The following is a 23,893-nucleotide window of genomic DNA, read 5'->3' as shown; positions in this document are numbered from 1 at the left end:
GTATTTTCTCTCTCTTGTTTAATTTTCAATTGAAATTTATTTCTTGTGCTAACAAAATTTTATACATCATAATGTATTCCTAGTGTTTCTATCATTTAGTTAAAAACAAGAAATATAATTAATAATTTTTATTTGTGTTATAGTACTGTAATGATATATATATATATATTTCTTAATTATGGAAAACAATTTGATTGTACTCTCAATATTCTACATGTTTTCAATTATATATTTGTCACTGTTACATTATGATAATCTAGCTAAGTCACTACAGCTAAATATTAGTATTCCACTATGTAAAAATATAACTATTTATACAAAAAAATAATCTTTGCACCATACTAGCTTCATACAATCATAGTTAACTTTATATTTCATTGTAAATTAAGTATACATATTTCATAACATTTAAAATACTACCCTACTTGCAACAAAGTCAAGCTTTTAGCATATTTAATCCATTCTTAAATTTGATTCAAAATTTCTACTATTGCACTTTTGTTCAAGTTATTAGTTATTTAGTTTTTTGGTTTATGCTCTTTCATGTACACAAAAAAATATTACATATTACATATAACCAGCCATTCAATACAAGGTATTCTAGTGACAGATTAAAATGAACTCATTTATATAGCATTAATGTTAAGACTTCTCTACGAACTCCTTACATACATTTTGTACAGGCAGTAACATATTTGGCACAGACAGTTTCACTCCTGTAGTATTTTGGGGAATACTTATCGCATTTGTTACTGCGGTAGATGATCTGAAATAAAATTTTATTGTTTTATTTATTCATTTTATATTATTCTTTTAGGGCTTTCCATTATTTTATTTATAGACATACCTGTTGTGCCTAAGATGACTTTTGACTAAATGACCAGCTGTAAGAGCAGCCATTAATGATAATTCGCCGGCAAGTACTGTGGCGCATATTATTCTAGCTAATCTGCTAGCATTTTCACCAGGTTCATCAGTATGTGCACCTTGAACACCTAACATAGCCAAACATGCACCTTGTGCAGGAAGACCAGTTCCACCTCCAATAGTACCAATTTCTATACTGGGCATTGTACAAGATACATACAGATCTGAACCATCTGCTCCCCATGGTTCCATTAAAGTCATACAATTGCTACTTCCAACATTTTGTGCAGGATCTTGACCCGTGGCGATAAAAATTGCGGTTACAATATTTGCAGCGTGCGCATTAAAACCACCTACGCTGCCAGCTATGGCGGACCCAATCATATTTTTACTTATATTTACATCAACTAATGCGTGAACTGATGTTTTCAGCACATTAGTAACAATATCTGCAGGGACCACTGCTTCACAAACAACACTTTTACCTCTACCTTGAATCCAATTTACTGCTGCTGGTTTTTTATCCGTGCAAAAATTACCGCTTAACGATAATATTTCCATGTCAGGGAAATGTTCCTTTACCGTGTTCAATGACTTTTCAGTACCTTTAGACAACATATTCATACCCATAGCGTCACCGGTAGTAGCCACAAAACGAATAAACAAATGCCTTCCAGCAATGCGTATGTGAATCTTCGTCAATCTTGCAAATCTGCTAGTTAAATCAAAATTCTCCTTCATTTCTTTGAAATTTTCAGGATCTTGCATCCATGCCATAGCTTCACTTGCTCTAACGATATTTGGAAACCTCACAACTGGTCCCCTAGTCATTCCATCAGCAACTACGCGGCTTGTTACACCACAATTTAACAATGCTCTACTACCACGATTTGTAGATGCTACTAAACATCCCTCTGTTGTAGCCATTGGTATATGATATAATTCACCATCGACTAATAATGGGCCAGCAATTCCAAGCGGTACAGGCACATATCCTATAACGTTCTCACAACAGGATCCTAATACTTTACTATAATCATAATTTTTATATGGTAAATCGAAGAGAGTATCGAGAAATTTTCCCGTCTCTCCAATTATAAGACGTCTGATTCCAACACCTCGCTCCATGTCACCAACTGCTTTCTCTAACTGATACGCGGGTATATGCTTATTCTTCACTAATTGAATTATTTCCTCGTCCGTTAGTGCACTTGCTCCAAGCTATGAATTTAACGATATATTTAAAAATTAAATATAGATTAACGATATTTTAAAAAATAAATTGGGATACATATACTTATAATACCTTTACTTACATCAGATTTGTATATTTCGAGACATTCTTTTAAGGACCTAGGAACTTTCGATTCTGGAGGCAGATTTTTATCGTCTCGCTTATCTATATCACATTGTTTTTCGCCTATTGTTTGGTCTTCCTTGTCATCGCTCCAATTATGTATCTTAGAAGGAAAAGAGATACTTTGCATTCCACTAAAGTTTTGCTTGAATGGCAGCTTGATGCTAAGCACATTCACATCTTCACTTTCATTTTCTTTTCCTTTCACAGATTCATTTTCAACCTTTTCTTCTGTATCGTCTTCTTCTTTGGATCGTAGTTGTTTAGCGATGTCTCCTTTATCTTCGAAGAAAATAAATTTAACTGCGAGTGCAAGAAGAAGTATCAATATCACGATATTATCAGCACTGACTGACAACCAATTCATTAAATAATTCTTCACTTCGGATGAATTCTCTGTCTTGTTATAAGAATTCACTATGACATGTGAATTCACGGAAGATACTTCTCCTTCTACAGCAGAATCGCTTTCGTCACTTTTGAAAGGCCAGCGACTAAAATAAATAAATATTTCATGTCAACGATTACATTGATGTAACTTCCTAAACTTATGAATTATCTAATTTTATCGTATCTTCCCACATACAATAATGTACATAGATGAACCTGCCGCTATTTTTATGTACTATTTTGATAAAACTTGAATTTAGTATAAAGGTATTAATAATTATCATCATCTTTAACTCAACACAGAAGTGTTATACACTGTTTCCTAACTTAACATACGAGGAGATAAAGAAACCCAAACCTCGTAGAGATACTATCTCCTTCTCTGCAATTCATTGAATATGAATCAAATGTATATTTATGCTACTATGTAATAAGTTGAACCTGGCCTGTGGAAGTTAAGAATAACTGTCAAACAAGAAATATGCTCAAGTAAAAAAAAAATACATATCGTATGGGGCAGATTTGTGATAACTTTTTGTCAGTTTTCTTTCTATTGTTATCTGATGTATAAAACATAAAGTTCATTTCAAGCGGAAACGCGGCTCGTATATATTATGGAAAACAGAAAATAAGACAAAAATACAATACCTGTTGGCGTGTACTACAAATAGGCCAGCAATCATAATCAATTTAACGCGTTCTACTACCGGATTCGGCTTTTGATCCTCTTCGTTTAATGGATGCATTATAAAAATCTTATCGGCACTTAACGGTTTCATAGCATTAGTTTCACGAGAAAGCTGAAATATAAAAATAGTACAAGGTAGAATGTACAATTCATAAAATTATTTTAACAATTAGCACAGAAATCTAAAAATTACCTCGAGAATAAGTGATAAACATGCAGGATAAAATGTCATGAAAACGATATAATTTACAATAACACCTAAACAAGCGAAGCTGCTCAGAATTTCCAATCTTTTGACACCGGATAAAGATCCTATGCTAATAAGTAGAGTTTCTACTAAAGTATCTAACGTAATAGTTGGTCCTAAGAGCGACATGCCGCGAGCAATGTTTGCTCGTACTTCTTCTTTGTTTCTGGAACTTAGAGCCAATTGTGCTAATATAGCGGCTTTTGAAAGATCGATAATAAGCAAGAAGAAGAATAATGCATCCCTGAAAAATAAATTTATACAATAGGAATTAGAGGAATTTTTAGACTTTGCAATTCATTCTGAATAAGACTTACTTTAAATCAGAAATATCACTTTGTCCGAAATTCACTACGCTGGACGTGAACACAACACTAGAAAATACTGTAAATAGGCCGGCAATACCTGTCAAAACATTACATTCAAGTATTCTTATTATCGTCATTAATACCTGCCAATAAATTCTATTTATTATTTTGTTACTTAAAATTAATTCGCGCATTTTTCCCGGTTAAATGTTAAGCGAATTCAATAATTAATTGTCATCGCGTGTCGTACGGAATGAAACGATATTGCTTTCCATGAAACTTTCTCTGACACTGAAAGCTTTCACGCGTACCGTGGAAAGATCCGGTTATATGAATAATCGGCCAATACATAATTATCATACATTGTTCTTTAAACACGTGTTTCGCATCTTCAATTTTCCGAAATATCAATTAAACTTATATATTCACTTACCTAAAATATATTTTGAACCCAATTTTTGTAAATTGCGAAACTGATGATAGGTGAATAATATAGCTAGACATCGTATTATAGTCATGACTATAATATCAGCTGCATTTAGGTCCTAATAAATAATCATATATTACATATATTGTGTAAGTAATTTTGAGGCTTACAACGATCATTTCCATCATTAAGACATTCCTCCGCTCAAATTTGAAAATTCAATTGAAATTTACTCAAAATCTGCTTACATCCGAATTACATCTACCGGGCCGACAATGTAAAGCCAAAGGAAGGGTTCCACTATTTCGAGGATGTCCGCTTCCGGTCTCCATGTTCAGAATGCATGCTGTGAGTGTGAACGTCGTCACAATTACTTCTAGGGGATGGCCAGCACAAAATTGGCCGTGAATTTCGAACAGATGTGTCAGCATGTTTTTTGTTTTTGATAACTACCTACAACTTGAAGTGACATAAAATGTTATTATGAATAAGATCATGATAAAAGAACATAAAGTATTAAAATAATTTATTCAAACATTCAACATTTCTCCAACGTGTTCTCCATAAAGATCAACTTTAAGGTAGGACATTAAGATGTTTCTATATCTCTTGGTAAAAGAAATTTATAAAGTCTCTCTTCCTGTAGAATGGATCTAAAATAGATACAGTTACCATAAAGAGGACGATACCGCGCGTATGGTGAACTTGAAGAAAGTGTTCGTTTGTCGATAGCGTTCTTTATTTATTATTACAGAAGATATTCGATAAAATCGGCAGGTAGAACCGTTTATTCTTTCCAACTGAGGTAAGAAGATACCTAACAGGCTCCATAAACATGAAAAGAGGACAAGGAAATTCTTTAGCGAAAATAAGTGAAAGATTGAGCGAGTGAAGTGCCGCGCGGTAATGGTGACATTACCTAATCCACGTGTAACTTTTTTTAATCGAGAGACTCGATTTTTCTTTTTCTTTTTAGGAAACCGAAACTTCGTCCATACCGGTTTGATATTGACATTTAATGACGCAATGGCGAACGGGACGAAAATATTAAGAGTTTTATGATTAGGATTATGAATAAATAGGTTGTCTCTATAGCGCTACACGTGTGCTTAAATCCAACGATCTCAAAGATTAAAGCGATTTCAAAGTAAGGAATAAACATCTACAGCTACGCGTTTATTAAACTAATTATGTGCAATTACCTATATATGCAAAACAACTAAATGTAAAATAAGAAAAAAATGAAATATAATCACAAAAACAAAAGCTGGAAGAATATGCATCAAGAACGGTAACATTCCAACACCGCAAGAGAACATTTCTGTTCATACAAATCATTATATACTATTATATATTATATAATAAATTGTTTCAGTTCTGACAGTTATTTCTATAATTTGTTACCAACCATTTTATATATACAAACCGTAATAGTGATAAGTTCATTTCTAATATATGCTAAAGGAGTAATAATTTCTTATGAAATATTGGAACTCATGAATTGCCAAATACAAAGTACAGTATATAATTAACTATTATAATTCAAATGATGAGACGATTTTCATAAATATTGAGCAAACTAATGCAAGTTTATCTTATAAAAGAAGAAAAGGTAAAAAGCCAGTTCAGATATAGATAAACTAAAAGGATATTGATTGCATTCAAAGCTAGAGGCATTCAATGCTGCAATCTGATGGAATTATAAAGTCACTTTTAGATATATACCTACGATTGTATAAAATTTGAATATTACAAGATTTATTACTATACGTTATTATCAGACTCGTACAAAAATACACTTGTACGTAGTGCACATATCATTATTTCTTAATGAGGTATAAAAGGTTAAACTTTACCTACTGCGTACAATGAGGGAACGTCGCATAACTCAAAGTCTTGCTGATAAACTAAAAAATTTCCCTAAGGAAATTACTGAAAAAATCGTGGTCATCGGTACACGAAGTACAATAAATGCCATCTCATTAGTGTCAGAAAACGATAACATTTAGAAACATTGCTAAATAGGCGTTAGGACAAGAAGAAGAACAACTCGTATATCAAATAAGTATACTTTTCTATAAAGAAAGCCACTCATTAAGAGATAATAACGGAAGAATACCGCATATTTGGCCTTTATGAATAGTGAAAGACATGAGCAATGAAATATACACCAATAGCAAGATTAGAAATAGAATAGCAATTACAAAGAAGGATTGAATGATACCAGCAACGTCCGCTGCGTCTGACAATGTTCCTCAGCTGTTGGAAATATTGTCACGTGCAAAAGGAGCCATTTATTTATGAATAATTATACGAATTAAAATATGAATATTGTTTAAGACACTAGACTCGAGAGATGTAGCAGCAAAGATTATTTACCGCCAGAATGATAAGCTGACAAGTATTTACCAGTAAAATAAGGGCTGCTAAATATAATTAGCCCGTAGGGTAAAGAATAGGAAGTATCACTTGCGGGTATAAAGAAGTATGTGAGAAGTGAGAAGAATTCTGAGTCGACAACGGATTAAGTATCTATACTATAACGAAACTAGCGAGAAACTATTGATGCTCTAACTCTAAACTACTCGGGATGAGGCTCCCATAGTTCCTTGTACGAGAGTTGTTGACAGGGTAGAAACATGCTTTAACATTAATTGTTTATATATTTTAGCTTACAAGGGTAGTGCTCAGTTCAATATGATTGGTAAAACTTCTTCTGCAAGTGGCTACCCCATGAGCACCGGGAGTCGAGGGTACGGAGTCACCTTAAGAGTCTGCACGGGAATTCATTTATGAAATATCGACATAAGCTCGTATAGAAGATAAAAGGAGAGAATATCCCTGAGTCCCTATTTATGACAGGCAGTTTCTAACGATGGAATATGTGCTTCAAGTAATAATCAGTGCTAAAAAAGATAGAATTTCTTAGATATGTACCTGTACATAAATGTGTACAGATATATAAATGTATAAAGATATAAACATATGAAGCTATAAATGAATAAAAGGATGAAAACATAAATCCTGAACATAGGATAAGAATAAGAAGAAATTCTGGAATAGAATTTAAAATTTTGTACATAATAAAACATGCAGTATATGTGTGCGTAATAAATATTTTAATACACGCGAGTACATACGCGTGTAGCCACGTACCCGCGTATAAATATGTATTTGAAAAATAGAAATTTAAATAGTACATCAATATATCAATCAAATATAGATATATATTATTATACTATCAAATACATGATATATAATTAAATATGTATATGACAGCTAATCTTTATATACGACTGACTGTTGATCTGACTGACTACTATTTCTGAATTTTTATAACGTATTTATAATCATCTAATATAAATTTCCTGTATCTAATCATCATAGAAAAACATCTTATTGAATGTGGTCGACATTGATCGATACCTTAACATATTTTTAATTACGTATTCCTAATGATAAATGAGAGGTCACAAATGAAACATGAATCTTATATAAGCCTCGATATTTGTGCTATCAGTGTGACAAGTGTCCTAAAAGTATTACAACCTCAAAGCATATATTTGTATATAATTTTAACATTCTAGAAATCACATTGCAATGTCGGTCAGCGCCTATAACATATATATTAACTTCATATTAACATAGCATAAATTGATGTAAATGTGAAAAAATCAAAAGTAGTTAAACGGTACGAGGAGTATACTACCGTTCAAATTAATAACACATATTAATAACAAGGAATGATAGTGTAGTACTTTTTTGTTTTTATGTCTCTTTCTCCTTGATAAAAATTTTGAAAAAAAACATTGAAGTTAGAATATTTTTTAAACTAATCATTTTTCAACCCAACTCTCTTGAGTCTTTTAGTCTTTTGCACTTTTTGCTTTTGATACTTTGCCTTCTTTTAGAGAATTAAAAAATGTATCGAATAATGTATTAAAAAATGTGTTGTTCCGTTTAAGAAAATGGAGATGACCGACTTTTCATCGAAGTAAAATCTTTTGTGAAATTCTTAATATTGCAATTTGTAGTCAATTGAAAGTCGATTAATTTTTGTTTAAATCATTTTATGTCCGACTATTAGAAATGTCTGAAAAATTGTAAGGATTTTTAAACCACCTTGTACAGCTGTATAAAATCATTGCATTACATTACATTTTGTTAAAGATGAGCAAGTATCCGGTATTTTGAGCGGTAATATAGATACGTATTTACTTGTACACCTCTCTTGTACCGTCCCACTAGTCAACTTATCTCTCAACAATATCTTGATATTGTACAGAGTAAAACAGACTATCAATTTGATTACGATAAATAAAATGAAGTATCACCATTATTTGTGAAAATACACCCCTTGGATTTTCCAAATATTGATGAACCTCAGTCTACGATGCACAAGGTTTCGTTCTATCTAACGTTTAATACGAAACAAGCTTGAACAAAAATATTTATCCTCCAATAACTTTACGATAGTTTTTATTTAATTGCAATTATTCTATTTGCTCAAACGATCTTATAAAACAAAAAAGTGAAAATAAGAAAAAACGTGAAAGCCATGGAAAGCATTACTCCTTCGTAAAATAAATAGAAAGTATGATCGAGCACAATATAACGAACATGAAAGTATATCACCATGCTACCTTCTTTACAAGGGAACTTGGCATATAATTTTTCATAAAAGTATTTAACTGCTGTACTCTTGTCAATTTTTATTCCACAATCTCATCAGTTTTATAATCATTGCTAATATTATCTCAAGGAAAGTCTTTGATATTAAACAGGTATTCTCGAAATTTGTTGAAGACATTCAGTTTCTTAAATATATGCCTATGTTTTCTATGTATCTCGATGATTTATCCTAACATCGGATCTATCTTTATCAGCTACGTTAAATAATTCGTTTCCTCTGTGCATCTTGTACAAAACAAAAGATATTATTTCTTACAATATGAACTGAATCCTTAATACAATATGGAAATTTCCTAGTTGCTAAATATAGACTACCATGTAAATATAGTATACGTGATGCTGAAACGTTAATAAATAACACCTTTTAAATACTCTATAATTGGACTATATCAATTATCTATATGATAATCATTCCATATGATCATTCAAATGCAGAATAACACGGATAAGGTGTATTACTTAATCTGGTAGTTAAAAAAGATAAACAGCTAAAATTCCACTTACTAGGAGCTTTAATCATACATTATATATTTACTAATAAGATAAAAATAATGTAGAAGTAAAGTAAAATAACTTTAAATAACAGAACAACCTTTGCACGGTAATCGTTCAAGTAACATGACGTGTAGATGGAAAAGGAAGCTTTAACAGAACACTGTGTATCGTTAACTCGATTATTTCTGTCACAAATGAAACAATAGCAATAAATGTGAACATGCGTACCTTGTTAAGGTGCACGTAGCAACTCGATGAAACTCTTGACGTATTGCGCACGTGGTTCAGTATCGCATATATACATGTATGTGCCTGTCAACTCTTCCCTATTTTCTTTTAACGTCAAATAAAATAGTGTCAAAAATATGATATGCAATCGGCAGGGTTTTCTATTTGATTATATCAAACTCCTGCGTACCTTCGACTTATAAAAATGCAATTAAAAAGTAGTTGTTAATTAAAATATTAAACAATTTGTTTTCGAAAGTACCTCTTAAACAGAAGAAGACTTCCACCGAATTTATCACGATTAAAAATCACATATAAAGGTAGACTATTCGATACTTCGAGTTTAGGGCAAGAAAACTAGTACGCAACAAGCACAGTCTTAACAGAACGAAGTTCACCAGCAAACAAAGCTGCGCTAACGCTCGAATCCATTCGACCGGCCCGATCGACCTTACAGAATCAGTTTCGACCATGTTCGACTATTTTCGTACCCCTTCCTTTTTCCCTTCATAAGCACGTGTCTTCTTTCTCAATACATAATACTGAATTTTTAGTAGTCTAGTTATTAGTAATTATCTAGTTTTTAGTAGTTTAATAGTTTAGAGAAGACTCTAGTCTTTATACGTGATTTGAAATTTGAAATCAGCATTCATCGTAACGATCGAGTCAAATTTTAATGAATTTCCGGGATAACGCGTTGGAATTTCGTGTTTAATCACCTTTTACACATATCATTGCGAAAGTCGGACAACAACATACATTTCATTTCTTTCATACTTGCTCGTACTCTTGTTAAATGTTACAGATGTATCCATGTGTCACTTGGTTATTGCTACACGAGTAGTCGAACTATTTTTAAGTATACATTCTGTGAGTATATGAATCAAAACAATATTGATAAATCAATTTTTATTTTAGCTATGTATATCAAATTTACATTGATGTGACAATGATAAACAAAACTGTGCAAAAAATTATGTAAAATGTGAATCTTCTCTAACAACATTGTATAAATTTGCGTATGACGATTTGACACGGTTTTGTGAAACAAACAAAAAGTGAAACAATTTACAAATTTAATGCGATTTGTTGTTCTCCATTCTTAGAAAATGTGAGATTCATGTTTTACGAGAATTCAATTATATAGAAAACTTTGTACGAGCATAAAATGCGAAAATACGATTATATTTCGTGCAAGATTTTTTAGTTTATTTCGTACGATAGATATATGAAATATATATATTTTTTTTTTTTTTTCGAATACAAAAGACGTAAATAAAGAATCTAATGGTCTACATTAAGATTTCAGTATTAGAATGTTATAATAACACTAAATTAAGAACAACTAGAACACTTGGCTTCCATGGAAAATCCATTTATGTGTACATATTGAAAGTATCGACGCGAAGGATGATTACAAATTTCATACATCGCCTTTGAATGAAAAGTAAATAACATTTTAGTTGGAACCGATCTATAAGCGGTTTTAAACATAAACTTTCCTTCCCGGAACTATTTTAAATACAACAAAAGTAGCCAGCTCCGTTTCAAGAAAGACGCCGTCCTCGTCGGAATCGAACTCCGTCATCTTACTCGAATTTAGCGGATCGTATTATGTGATCACAATTATAATCGATTAATACGTACTTATGTACGTATTGTATATATTATTTAAAAAAATTAAATGAATATTTATACTAAAAATATATAATTTGTTTTTATACGAATAAGTAAACGTAACTTCATGCAGAAAAAGACAATATCTAAGAAAGTTCCATTTAGTCAACTGACTTCCATTTGGGAGTTATTACCGTTTTCAAAAATTAAAAAATAGTCAAATATCTCAATGGTATTATTATACAAATCATTATCATATTGTATAATATATGGAAAAATATCTGTAAACATTTATTATTAAGGCAAAAAATTGAAGGCCATACAGAAGTTAGTAAGTATAATGTGAAGCCTATACAAGATATGCGGCATACCTGGTTTATAATCGCGAAGTACATTTGTATTTAAACGATTTCTCTTACTAAACGCGTATAGCATATTCATCTGTCGTATCTGTAGAATCTGTCTGAAAATTCCGTATGAATTGACTAAGAGTTCTACAGAGAATTAAACATTTATATTTAACTTAATTAAGTCTCAATATTAATATTGACAACCACATATACCACAATAGCAATTCGCAAAATTTTAATGCATGAATTAATTATATAGGTATTTTCAAATGTTAAACTACATAATTATTGATATAAACGATTGATGTTACCTAACTATTATTGATATCAAGAAATATATTGTATAAATATGTTAATTTCACTATTTATTCATAAGTATAGATTTTAATTTTATTCATTAAAAAAATATCTATTATATATATGACCAGAATGTCATAATTTTACATTAATTAAAAGATTACATAAAATTGTTTTATTTTATAGTTAATATTCTATTATCACTTGCACATACATATCAATTATTGTAATAAATTGTTTCACATTGATATATGAACAGATAATTTAATAATTAAGACGTACAACATTAGTGTCCTACTTTATGTCAATCTGGTAAAATATTTTAATCAAGAAATCGAACATTTTGTTACATATTAGTATGAAAACGTTAAGATACTCTAGATAATTTCTGAGAAAATCACTATAACTATATAATAAAACTATTAATAAGCAATAAAATTATCTTCAAAAATAAAATAAAATTGTATATCAAACGAACATAACCTAGAGAAAGAAAAAGAGGGCACTAAATGATCAACATACCGTAAAACTTGTTAGAAGATAAAATATGTTTCATGTGGATATCAGTGTTTAATAATTGGCATATCCAATATCTATGATTCAATATTTTTGTTACAATTTCACAAATTAATTAGCATTCTGTACACCAATACTAGACCTTTTAACAGTATTCTCTCTTACACAAATTATAACGACATCTATAGGACTTTGTCTACAACTTAAAATGATCTCTATTGATAATTTTTGTTTATACACATTTCTTTTCTAAACGATATTGGTTAAATATTAACAAATTAAAATAAATTAAAATATTCTAAATATCTAAAAATGTTAACATATACAACTATTCAGAATATAACAACAATAATTTTATTTCACATAACCCACCTTTTTTATGGTATACAAATTGTTAGTAATCTAATCAATTATTTACGGTATTTACATTTATATTTCTGAACAATATTATATTTTAATGCATTTAATTATCATTTCAAATTTAATTTGTTTTTTGAATCTCTGTAGAATATTTAGCATGATTCATCATAGACTCTACTTTGTTAGCAGTTTCTCTGACAACATCAGATATTTCGTTTGGTAAATGATCTAATGTAGGAATGTGTGCAGATAATCTTTTGTATACAGAATCTCTATTTACATCTTTTTTGTGCCTTCGTTGTTCCTCATAGTTCAATTGTTGTTTAAGAAAGATAGCATTCTTGAAGAATTCTAAAGTATTTCCAAAACTCTTTCCAGCACCATTCATTGCATCAATAGCACTTACAGCATAATCTACATCAAAACATCTACCTAAAAGTTGCTGTTGAAGACCAAGCACTTCTACTCGTTTGTCCACCATAGGAGGTAATATTTTCCTTACATGTTCCTGAAGTCTATAAAATGCAAGAGATGGTTCATTTGCAACTATATGCATATTTTCAGATATACGCTCAGTTGCTAGAATATTAAAAAAATAAGGTGTCAAAAATAACCAAAATATATTCATGGCAAAGATATACACATGTAGTATATATAGAATCATAACCTTTCTTAACTCTCGCATCTAGTTCTTGATCTAGTTGATACACTTTTGCAGTCATTATTTAAAATATTTTATTAATAATAAGTTTAAGTACTGTATATGTATAAGTATATACAAATATTGTATAAAATTCTTAAATTAAATCAATTTAATCATCTGAAAATAATATTTTGCTGTTTTACGATACACCTCAGATATTTGATACAATTTCTATATTCTCATTAATATTTTACGTATGATATTATAAATGAATAAAATCTTTTTTCTACATCAACAAAATTTTTATATAAACACAATAAACACAACACAACAAGACATTAATTTATTTTCACCGCCATTTTATTAAACACTCTGTACCGGAAGTTAATCGCTAGCAGACAGTGTTTTCCCTTGACGAAACGTGGCATCAAAGTGTGTACTGTTGGCACTTCTCTCAAATGTATCTTCCAGATCGAGTGAAATAATTGTTTCGTTGTTTTGAGTGACATGACGTTCTATCGTACAAAAAGGTAACGATTTTTATTGTATACATAAAACTTATGGAAGTATTCATTATAATTATGAGACTTTTGTAAATGTAATAGAAAATTTTACTATTTTTGTTTAGAATATTTCAATAATGAATAACTATAATATTTTACTCTTTTAAATAATGTAAATTACTGGCTTTTTATGAATGAAACATATAAAACTTTCTACTTTTCACAAATTATAATAAGTAATTTAATAATTACAATAAATTTTGTACAAAAGAATCATCAATTATTATCATTAAAGATATATATTTATATATTTGCATAATTTTATATATAGATTTTATCTCTGTTGATAGAATATAAATTAAAAATGTGACACACACACACACACACACATTGAATTTACGTCAATATAAACAATGTAATTTTTAGTAATAATAATGTTCTTTTCAATGTTAATATCCTAGCATGAAGTGGCATATCATATTCATAGCATTTGCTGCTTTTCTTCTTACTACATATGCAGAGGAAGAAGAAGAAGCTGCAAGATTATTGGTATCTAAACAACTACTTAATAAGTATCTTGTACAAAATATGGATATTGTAATTAAAGTAAGTATAAAAATAAATATGGTTTATGTATATATAATGTTTTTATCTTAATAGAAAATTTATCATTTATAGTATACAGTGTATAACATTGGCAGTGCAGCTGCATTAGAAGTAAAAATTACAGATAATTCTTTTCATCCTGATTATTTCACTCATGTCAGTGGAGAATTAAATGCAAGGATAGATCGTGTTCCACCCTATACAAATGTCAGTCATATAGTTATTGTAAGGTCACGTAAATTTGGATATTTTAACTTCACATCAGCTGAAGTTTTATATAAACGCAAAGAAGATGCTCCTAACTTACAATTTGCCGCAAGTAGTGAACCTGGTACAGCAATAATTGTATCATTTAGAGATTATGATAAACAATTTTCTTCACATGTTGTAAGTAACTATTGAATATTATGTAAGTCAATATAAGCATTGTACTGATTGTAATAAAATATAAAATACTTACGTAACATTTTAGGTTGACTGGGCTGCATTTGCTGTGATGACATTACCTTCATTAGCTATTCCTTTTGCATTATGGTATTCTAGTAAAAGCAAATATGAAAAATTACTTAAAACTACAAAAAAACATTAATCATATACTTATCCTAAGTCATTCAACAGACTTTTTTCTATACAAATATAAGAAATTCGACTGTCGTCTCTTTCTGTACATCTAATTTTATAATAAATATTATTTATAAATAATTTACATTCGCGCATTCTTCATTATTATGCTTAGTTTAGATTATAGGTATACAAATTATGCCTTTTCGTTAATAATTATTTATTTATATATTACATCTTATGCTCATATAGTCTTATAATTAGTAAATATTATTTATTTTTGAGAATAAATAATATAAAAATTACATAAAACCCTCTCTCTATATTGCAAAACAGTTTAATTGTATAAAGGAATAGGATATGACGAACCCCTGTTACTATTTCCTTACATTATTACATGAGACTATGTACATATGTATATCAAATAACTGAATGTATGACATGTACATAAATTACATAACTAGGAACCATGTACATATATGTAAAATAATCAATCTATTCCTGGCTATAGTTACATTATATCATTTAATATTCTGCTATGTATAAAATTATGTAACTTAGATTATATATTACAAAATATGCACTCTCTTATGTACATATATATTCACACACATTTAATATTAACATAAACAAGATGACAAATAATTAGTCTTCTAATAAATTATCTATATATTTTTATATAATTTTAACAGCATAATTTTTGTATAAATAGCTAAAGGATACAAATTTAATCATGATTTATTTACATCATTCATATGGATTTACGGCAATCTATTAGTTACTAAATAACTTTTAAACCAAATATATACATACTTTGATAATTATCGATGCTTTAAATCGATATGCGTTACTTTTAATCGAACTGTGTTAATTTAATTGTTATTATTAAAAAAGTAACGGAATCACATTGGATTTCAAATACTTCTTACTTATCCATTATTAGTTGAAGAAAAATATTGTTTATGTAGCTTAAAAAGATAATAATTAATGTTTAAGGAATGTTAAAAATATTTAATTTTCAAGAATATGACCAATCAAGAAAGATTATAGCGCACATATGACATTCATGAAAATACTGCTTAAATAAAACTGTTGATTTTCTTATTTGGCACTTAGTCTTGTTATTTGCCGAAAAATACAAGCTGTTGATGTCTCATTTATTTGATAAGACATTTTATATAACAATACATATGATTATTAACGATCAATATGTTCTGAAACTTATTTTGTGAACAATTACTGGTTAATTACTTTGCAATTTTCAAATTACTGTAACTGTAGAATAACTATCGATAGATTATCCCGCGTTAGAGTAACTTTAAAGATATTATTTGGATATGTTAAGTTTATTTTAAAAGTAATTGATTCTGGAAGTGAGATTTACTCGCAAGAATGGCCGATGAAACAGAAACGATTCGACTTGCCAACGACGATATTGAATGTATGGAAGGAGAGATAGATGCTGATGATGTAGATGAAGAAGGTTCAGATGGAGTTGTGGTTCCAGAACTTCAGGGTACATTATCCAAATGGACAAATTATATACATGGCTGGCAAACTAGATTTATTGTTCTCAAAGATGGTACTTTATCTTATTACAAATCTGAGCAGGACAGTGGATTTGGATGTCGAGGTTCAATAAGCTTATATAAAGCTAATATTAAGGTATGAATTGGCATAAAGGAATCAGTCTCCTATAAGATTTAATTCTCTGATAAAATTGGTAAAAAACTCATGATATTACTGTATACTATTTGTTTTATTAGGCTCACGAATTTGATGAATGTAGATTCGATGTGTCTGTAAACGATTGCTTAGTATGGTATTTGAGAGCAAGTAACCCAGAAGAAAAGCAGCGTTGGGTGGATGTTTTGAAATCTTATAAGGTACTAAAATTTTATTATATAAATTAAGTAACTTATTGGATAAATCTAATGTTTCTTTGTTCTATTAAAAAATATATATGTTTGCTTTAAACAGTCGGAATCAGGTTATGGAAGTGAAAACAGTTTGAAGCGACATGGTAGTGCCATTTCACTTATATCAAATACACAATCTATTACAAGTGCAGGTAGCTTCACTAAACGTGGAGTTAGAGGACTAAAGGAAAAGTTAGCAGAACTTGAAACTTTCAGAGATATTCTGATCAAACAAATTGATACTTTGCAGAAATATTTTGATAATTGTGCAGAAAATGCTAAAAATATTTCCACGAAAGGTATATAAAGTAATAATTTTCATTTATGTAAATTCATTTGTTATGTATTCAGTTGTTTCATGTCCTCTTTTATTTTTTAAATAAGTACTTTTTTTTCTTTGCTTTTAATTGAATGGGAAAATTGTTTCAGAAAATAAAGTGGAGACAATGTTTAATCCAGCTGAACAGTCTGTGGACTTTAAAGGGGAAGCAATAACATTTAAAGCGACAAGTGAAGGTGTGCTAGCAACATTACAGCATTGTGTTGAATTAATGGTGCAACGAGAAGATGCATGGCGTCGTAGATGGGAAAAAGAAATCGAGAGAAAACGAAAAGTGCAAGAACTTTACAAAGCTTTGAAAGAACAAGTTACAATGCAACAAAGTGACTTTCCTAGACCTAGAGTTCTTATTCATGGAGGTCCAGATTATGAGGTTCGATTTTATTAATTAACAAAATATCTTTAAAAAAACATAACATAGTAAAAAAAAATTTTAATGTTTAAGGAAGGTCCACATAGTGCTCTTTGTGATGAAGAATTCTATGATGCAGTAGAGACTGGATTAGATAAAATTGATGAAGAAAATCAGCTAAGAGATCGTTTGAAACAAAAATCAGTTTCAATTTTAACTACTCCGATAATGTCAGCAGTTAAACACAGACTTTGGCCAGAGGTAATTATTTATTTTTAAAGTATACCATATATCTATATCTATATTACAATATTATAATAATTTTTAGATACAAAAAATAACGATGGAACAGTTGCATTATGCGCGTCTTGGAGTAGGAGCTGGTGGATGGCAATTATTTGCTGAAGATGGTGATATGCGAATGTACAGACGCGAAGAAGAAGCGGATGGCTTAGTGGTAGATCCTTTGAAAGCTTGTCATGTTGTGAAAGGAGTTACTGGTCATGAAGTTTGTGAAATATTCTTCAGCCCTGAGTATAGGACAGGATGGGAAGCTACCCTTGAAGATATGACTGTGGTTGAAAATATTTCCAAAGATACTTTAATATTTTTACAAACGCATAAGCGAATTTGGCCAGCAAGTCAGAGAGACGCATTATTTTGGTCACATATGCGCCGAGTCTCCGATGATCAGGATCCAGATGCACATGATTTATGGATAGTTTGCAATCATAGTACAGAACATCCTGATTATCCTGTAAGATTTTATATAATTTAATTATATATACTTATATATAATATGAAATATTTATATATACATGAAATATTTACAGCCAAACACTGGAAAATGTGTAAGGGTTTATCTAACTGTTTGCCTTGTGTGTCAGACTTTTATTGATCCTCCGAAAGATGAAGATGAAATAAAAAGAGAGAATATAACTTGTAAAATAACTTATTGTTCTGTTGGTTTGTATTATATCATTTATATGTTTAATCTGTGTATATTAATATAGTATTATTCTATTACATCTGTAACATTATCTTTTTTTGAATATAGTTAATCCTGGTGGATGGGCTCCAGCGTCTGTTCTACGTGCTGTTTACAAAAGGGAGTATCCAAAGTTCCTTAAACGTTTCACTAACTTTTGTATTGACCAGTGTAAGGATAAACCAATTATATTTTAAGAATAATTAATAGAACTTCCATATTTTCCATCCAATTTTTCATTTATTACATCAAAGCATTTTCATGCCCTTGATGTACTAATATATCAAAGAAAAAAATCAGAAGTTGAAAGATAAAAATTCGGAAGCAAAAGTTCTCTCAAGTAATGAAAGTGTTTTATATACTATTTTTCTTATTTGCTTAACGTGATCGATGTATATATTCATAGCTTAGTAAAACAGGATACAATCTGTTACATTGAAAGTGATTTATTAAAGCGTAAAAAAGTATTATATACACTTCCAAAATAACTTTATAACGTGGGACGCATGCGCTAAAGCACTGTTTGTAAATTATATTTACTTCTTTAAATAACAGCTTGTTACTTTATTGTTATACAGAATGCTATCGCAAGTCACTTGTACAAATCTTAACAAATTGAATATATACACATTTATCTATTGTTATATTATATATCCAATTAAACATGAAACTGTATGATACAAATTATATTGTTATTTTTATTTATACATAAAATGTGTACACATTGATACACAGTATAAGGGTCAAATGGGGAAACATAATAAAGACTGTTGTAGATTTGCCGTAATTACTTTGAATCTGTTACTTTAATTTAATTCCTTATCGTTGTTGAGATGTCATCAACGAGAATCACATTTTTAATTAAATATTTTTATTTAATTCTTATAATTAGAAAACGCTCATTTACTGTACAGTTTTAACAATTAAATATGTACAAGGTTTTAAAATTAGTGATAAAATTTTCGTAAGAAATAAATTTATTTCTACAAATTATTCAACTAAAATAAAAAAAAATCATATATATATATACATATTAAATATAAAATTTCTTTATATATACCTCATATGCTCTACTATCAGAACATTGAAATTTTAATTTTGTTCCAATAAGTGTAGCTTAAAAATATTAAAAGAGGATATAGAGATGTATAAAAATGCTTTTCTGGTTTCTTACAAACTATTACGATTTACAATAATGGCCAAAATTCCGAACAATTACGTGAAAAAGTATGTTGAATTAAAAAGATTCTATATCAAAAAATGCAACTCTGTAAAAATTTCTTATCGCTCAGTAAAACATACTTCCATACATAAGAGAAAACAGAACAAATAATGAAATTAAATTTCACTATTGTATTTACAAATTTAATTATTTAATTTTAGCCATTATATTAACAAATTGCTAGTTTGAGCGATTATAGGTACAATATTTAATTCGAACATTATAAAATAATTGTAAACTGAATAAATAGACATACAATTGTTTGTAATTCATGATGTATCTCTATTGAAAAAGATTGTAATTTAATTGAATATGATTGAAGCATTAATAAACAATATATTTACAATGTATCATCCACAAATATGTTATATGAGTTATGGCAAATATACACATATGGAGTATACAATACTCCAGAAATAGTTGGATAGTCTACAAAATTTAAGTCAATTTATATCAAATTTAATAACATTTTAATTCCAATACAATCATATGTTAATGTATTTAAATAAAATTAATTCTAATTTAAAAACTTAATATTTTTAAAACTTATGATACCGCATTATATGCCTCTCTAATTATACTTGTTACCTGTATATACTTGAAATAATTTGGTATAAATCAATCATGAATATAAAATATATATACTTTGCACTTTGGAACGATTTCAAATGTATAAAAAAATGTATATTTCTTTTCTATATTTCAATAACTATTTTCCTTATGATTCATAAGAACCTAATTTTTTTAATACACTAAGACCTTTTTCTTCATATTCTTCTCTTGTAATCCATACTGATTCACGATCTTTTGTAATTTCTGCTAATACAGCACCACCCATAAAAACCATATCTTTACGTCTTGGGGAATCTTCAATTTTTATCTTAAATTTCTAAAAAATATTAAAGAATAACGAAATAATAATATATATTCATTGAAAAATTGAGAGAAAGATGTAAAATATTTTATAATTACATTTAATTTCGAAGTATCATTTTTTAATACTCTTTGAAGATAAAGTTGCTTAATTTCTCTTTCAAGTCTAGACGGAAGCCCAGGATACATTGTACTGCCACCACTTAAAACAATATGTTTATATAATTCACTTCTTATATCAATATCCGCTGCTTGAATAGTACTAAATACTAATTCAGCAATTCCTTGAGCCTCAACATTTATTAGATGAGGCTGGAATAAAGCTTCTGGTGCTGCAAATCTCTCTCCACCTACTTTTATTACCCTCCCATCTGGCAGCTAAAACAGATTATAGGTACAAAATATATTTCAGTGTCATAAATTTTATTTTGCATTACAAAATTCACTTACAGTATATGATTCAACCAAAACAGTTGTTTCAAGAGCTAATTTTTCTTCAGTTTCTATATTATAGCCAATATAACATAATTTTTCCTTTAACATTCTAACTGTTTCAAAATCAGCTGAATGGTTAAATGCATAGCCACGTAATAAAAGAAGTTTTATTAAATACATTGTAATATCTCGACCAGCTATATCCAGTCGTCGAGTAAGATGAGGTAAAGCATACTCTTCAAATACAGGACAAATATGAGTGACTCCATCACCAGAATCTACTACAACACCACTAATCAATCCTTGAGCATACAATGTAAGTACTGCTTGAATTGCAATATATGTTCCAGCAAAACCATATTTTTCAAACATTACCTGCAATATTTCAATTATAATTTGAGAAAATAAGAGTATCATAATTAAATTAATTATTAATATATAACAATAACTTGATATTACCTCAATCATTTTTTCACGATTTGTGATAGGATTCATTGGTGGTTCTGTTAATAAAATTTTGCATTCTCTAGGATTAATATTCATTTTTTCCTTTCCAAAAGTATAATCCCATACATGACACATGTCTTCCCAATTTCTATTAGATATTTAAATAATTAAATATCTCATAATACATACAAATTATATATAGCCATATACACACCTAACAATTCCATTTTGCATTGGATAACTAATCTCTAGCATAGACCGAAGTTTGCTTGCTTCATCCCCAACCATTAAATCCTATTAATGTGAAACATAATGAAAATATGTAACTATGTAGATTATTATTAGATGAAATATAACATGTTAATAGAAATTATTAATATTTCAATAACTTAATATATTCTACTTTTTTATGAAAAAATCGAGAATAAAATTAAATACAAGTTTTTTAAAATTCTATAACGCTAATTGTTTAAATTAATATAACATATGAAAAAGTAGGAGATGGTAGAATACTAATAGATTCTTACTCAGAGATCAATGTTGGGTAACTTATGGAAACTATTACTGTAAAGATGTCCAATTTGTCAAGTATTGACATAATATTGATAAATGTAAATATTAACATTAAAAAATGCAATGAACTTACAGGCATGTTAAGCACATCCTATGAGAGCAAGTGTAAGGATACAAATCAGTTAACAAATGCAAAAATTTACATTAAGTAGGTCTCAAAAATATAAGATATATAAAAATCCACACATATATAAATATAAATATAACATCTGTAAATATTCTATTTTATATTTTATTTCTTATATTTATTCAATACCAATAAATAGAAAAACAATTAGCAATATATTGGATAAATTTATTATAAATTATCAAAATAAAAAATATAATGTTATGATTGTCATAGTTACTAATTAAGTTTTCAACAAAGATGTTATATATTCCAATACTTTTAAAAATATCTGTCTTACTTTTAATATGCACAATCCATTTTAATTTTGGTTAGTAAACAAGGTTAATAAATGACAAATGCGTTTTCAATCAGACTTAAACTCTGGGGCACACAGTGTAATATTATGAAGTGACTTACACGAATACAATATTCTTGCTGAAAATTAAGTAAATTTATTAATAAACTGCATAGAAATGATGGATTATGATTTTGTTTCTATGGTTAAATAAAAGAATCTCAAATTCCAAATTGAAAAAATCATATAATCAATTCAATTACTAATGTTCCTTACAAAATATGAAAGAAAGATGATTTATTTTATTTAGGGAAAATAAGTAGTATATTTTTATAACAATGAATATATATTAAATACAGAACAACAAATATTATCCATAAATTACATTAATAACTCTTTTTTAAATAAATAATTGAAAATACAATAAATAGTCGAAACTTGATTTGCTATAATTGGAGAATTAAAAAATATACCTTCACATCAATGTCTCCTATTTTATTGACAGCTCTGATAATAGGACGTCCAACTATAGATGGAAATATATGTGCTGGGAAATTTGCTCCTGCATATCCACACTTTACAAACTATAAAAGTATAATGTTACTTTGGTACTTTCAGAAAGAAAGTTTTACAAAATATAAATTTAAAAGGTATAAGCGAAATAGAAATCAAAAAATAAAAGTAAAGTTATAACCTTACCCCTGTTCCGTTATCGCAAACAATAATTTTTCTACCCTTGCTATCCATTTTTCAATATGATGTTATTATTTAAACGGACTATATATTTCTTATATTAAAGCTTATTAAACATTGCATATTCTGCGAGATGACTAATTGTTATAAGATCTAGGGCGTTACCGGCATGACGATTTGGAAGCAACAGCGACCAATACAATGACCTAGTTTATAATCAGATTACAGTCATATTAAAACAACAGATGTTTGCTACTTCGTTTTAAAGAATCAAAATTTATAACTTACATGAACTTTACTAACGTAAACTCACTCACTTTGATATAAACTCGCAAAGGCAGTCGTTCTTTAAATCTAATGAATATACAATTATCTACTCGGATTGGCTCAGTCGTATCTTTTCTGATTCCCGAGCAAATTGTTATCTATTTCTATCATTTACTTTAACAAATAAAACGTTCCTGTTCAAAAATTCTTCGTATATTTGAATTCTGG

At 28.9% G+C, this 23,893-nt stretch overlaps 5 protein-coding genes across 19 annotated transcripts; 2 read left to right on the top strand and 3 right to left on the bottom strand.

Annotated features, from left to right (window-relative positions):
* Positions 1-113: 113 nt before the first annotated feature.
* Positions 114-12,627, bottom strand: LOC100651787 (3-hydroxy-3-methylglutaryl-coenzyme A reductase). Of its 10 annotated transcripts, XM_048405169.1 has the most exons (11): positions 9,962-10,896; positions 9,700-9,804; positions 6,961-7,058; positions 4,533-4,743; positions 4,291-4,402; positions 3,867-3,954; positions 3,496-3,793; positions 3,263-3,414; positions 2,184-2,718; positions 848-2,088; positions 114-766 (listed from the first exon to the last, which is right to left on the bottom strand). In XM_048405169.1, exons 4-11 carry the CDS (start codon positions 4,713-4,715, stop codon positions 643-645), a joined length of 2,733 nt encoding a protein of 910 aa, XP_048261126.1. In that variant the 5' UTR covers positions 4,716-4,743; positions 6,961-7,058; positions 9,700-9,804; positions 9,962-10,896; the 3' UTR covers positions 114-642.
* Positions 12,628-12,810: 183 nt separating this feature from the next.
* On the bottom strand, positions 12,811-13,648 carry LOC100650948 (BLOC-1-related complex subunit 8 homolog). Its single transcript, XM_003392962.4, has 2 exons — positions 13,507-13,648; positions 12,811-13,418 (listed from the first exon to the last, which is right to left on the bottom strand). Exons 1-2 carry the CDS (start codon positions 13,559-13,561, stop codon positions 12,961-12,963), a joined length of 513 nt encoding a protein of 170 aa, XP_003393010.1. The 5' UTR covers positions 13,562-13,648; the 3' UTR covers positions 12,811-12,960.
* Positions 13,196-15,297, top strand: LOC100650833 (translocon-associated protein subunit beta). 2 transcript variants are annotated; one of them, XM_048405600.1, is made up of 4 exons: positions 13,196-13,325; positions 14,447-14,591; positions 14,664-14,978; positions 15,064-15,297. In XM_048405600.1, the coding sequence occupies exons 2-4, from the start codon at positions 14,448-14,450 to the stop codon at positions 15,178-15,180; spliced, it is 576 nt and encodes a 191-aa protein (XP_048261557.1). In that variant the 5' UTR covers positions 13,196-13,325; position 14,447; the 3' UTR covers positions 15,181-15,297. The 2 variants fall into 2 exon arrangements, with proteins under 2 accessions (XP_048261557.1, XP_003393009.1); XM_003392961.4 differs by lacking the exon at positions 13,196-13,325 and adding an exon at positions 13,873-14,012.
* A 909-nt stretch (positions 15,298-16,206) lies between these two features.
* LOC100650024 (ceramide transfer protein) lies at positions 16,207-19,538 on the top strand. Of its 2 annotated transcripts, XM_048405517.1 has the most exons (9): positions 16,207-16,668; positions 16,764-16,817; positions 16,919-17,038; positions 17,133-17,370; positions 17,501-17,784; positions 17,857-18,024; positions 18,092-18,520; positions 18,597-18,729; positions 18,821-19,538. In XM_048405517.1, exons 1-9 carry the CDS (start codon positions 16,627-16,629, stop codon positions 18,946-18,948), a joined length of 1,596 nt encoding a protein of 531 aa, XP_048261474.1. In that variant the 5' UTR covers positions 16,207-16,626; the 3' UTR covers positions 18,949-19,538. The 2 variants fall into 2 exon arrangements, with proteins under 2 accessions (XP_048261474.1, XP_048261467.1); XM_048405510.1 differs by having other exon boundaries at positions 16,207-16,817.
* A 751-nt stretch (positions 19,539-20,289) lies between these two features.
* Positions 20,290-23,828, bottom strand: LOC100650266 (actin-related protein 2). 4 transcript variants are annotated; one of them, XM_012320999.2, is made up of 10 exons: positions 23,687-23,828; positions 23,405-23,604; positions 23,179-23,289; positions 22,828-22,845; positions 22,375-22,392; positions 21,943-22,022; positions 21,741-21,876; positions 21,297-21,656; positions 20,946-21,224; positions 20,290-20,862 (listed from the first exon to the last, which is right to left on the bottom strand). In XM_012320999.2, exons 2-10 carry the CDS (start codon positions 23,450-23,452, stop codon positions 20,692-20,694), a joined length of 1,221 nt encoding a protein of 406 aa, XP_012176389.1. In that variant the 5' UTR covers positions 23,453-23,604; positions 23,687-23,828; the 3' UTR covers positions 20,290-20,691. The 4 variants fall into 4 exon arrangements, with proteins under 4 accessions (XP_012176389.1, XP_012176394.1, XP_003393005.1 ...); XM_012321004.2 differs by lacking the exon at positions 22,375-22,392; XM_003392957.3 differs by lacking the exon at positions 22,828-22,845.
* Positions 23,829-23,893: the final 65 nt, after the last annotated feature.

This window comes from Bombus terrestris, chromosome 1, assembly GCF_910591885.1.
Source record: "Bombus terrestris chromosome 1, iyBomTerr1.2, whole genome shotgun sequence".
Lineage (NCBI taxonomy): Eukaryota > Metazoa > Arthropoda > Insecta > Hymenoptera > Apidae > Bombus > Bombus terrestris.
Note: the sequence above shows the minus strand (reverse complement) of the source record. Positions and strands in the feature narration are given on the sequence as shown.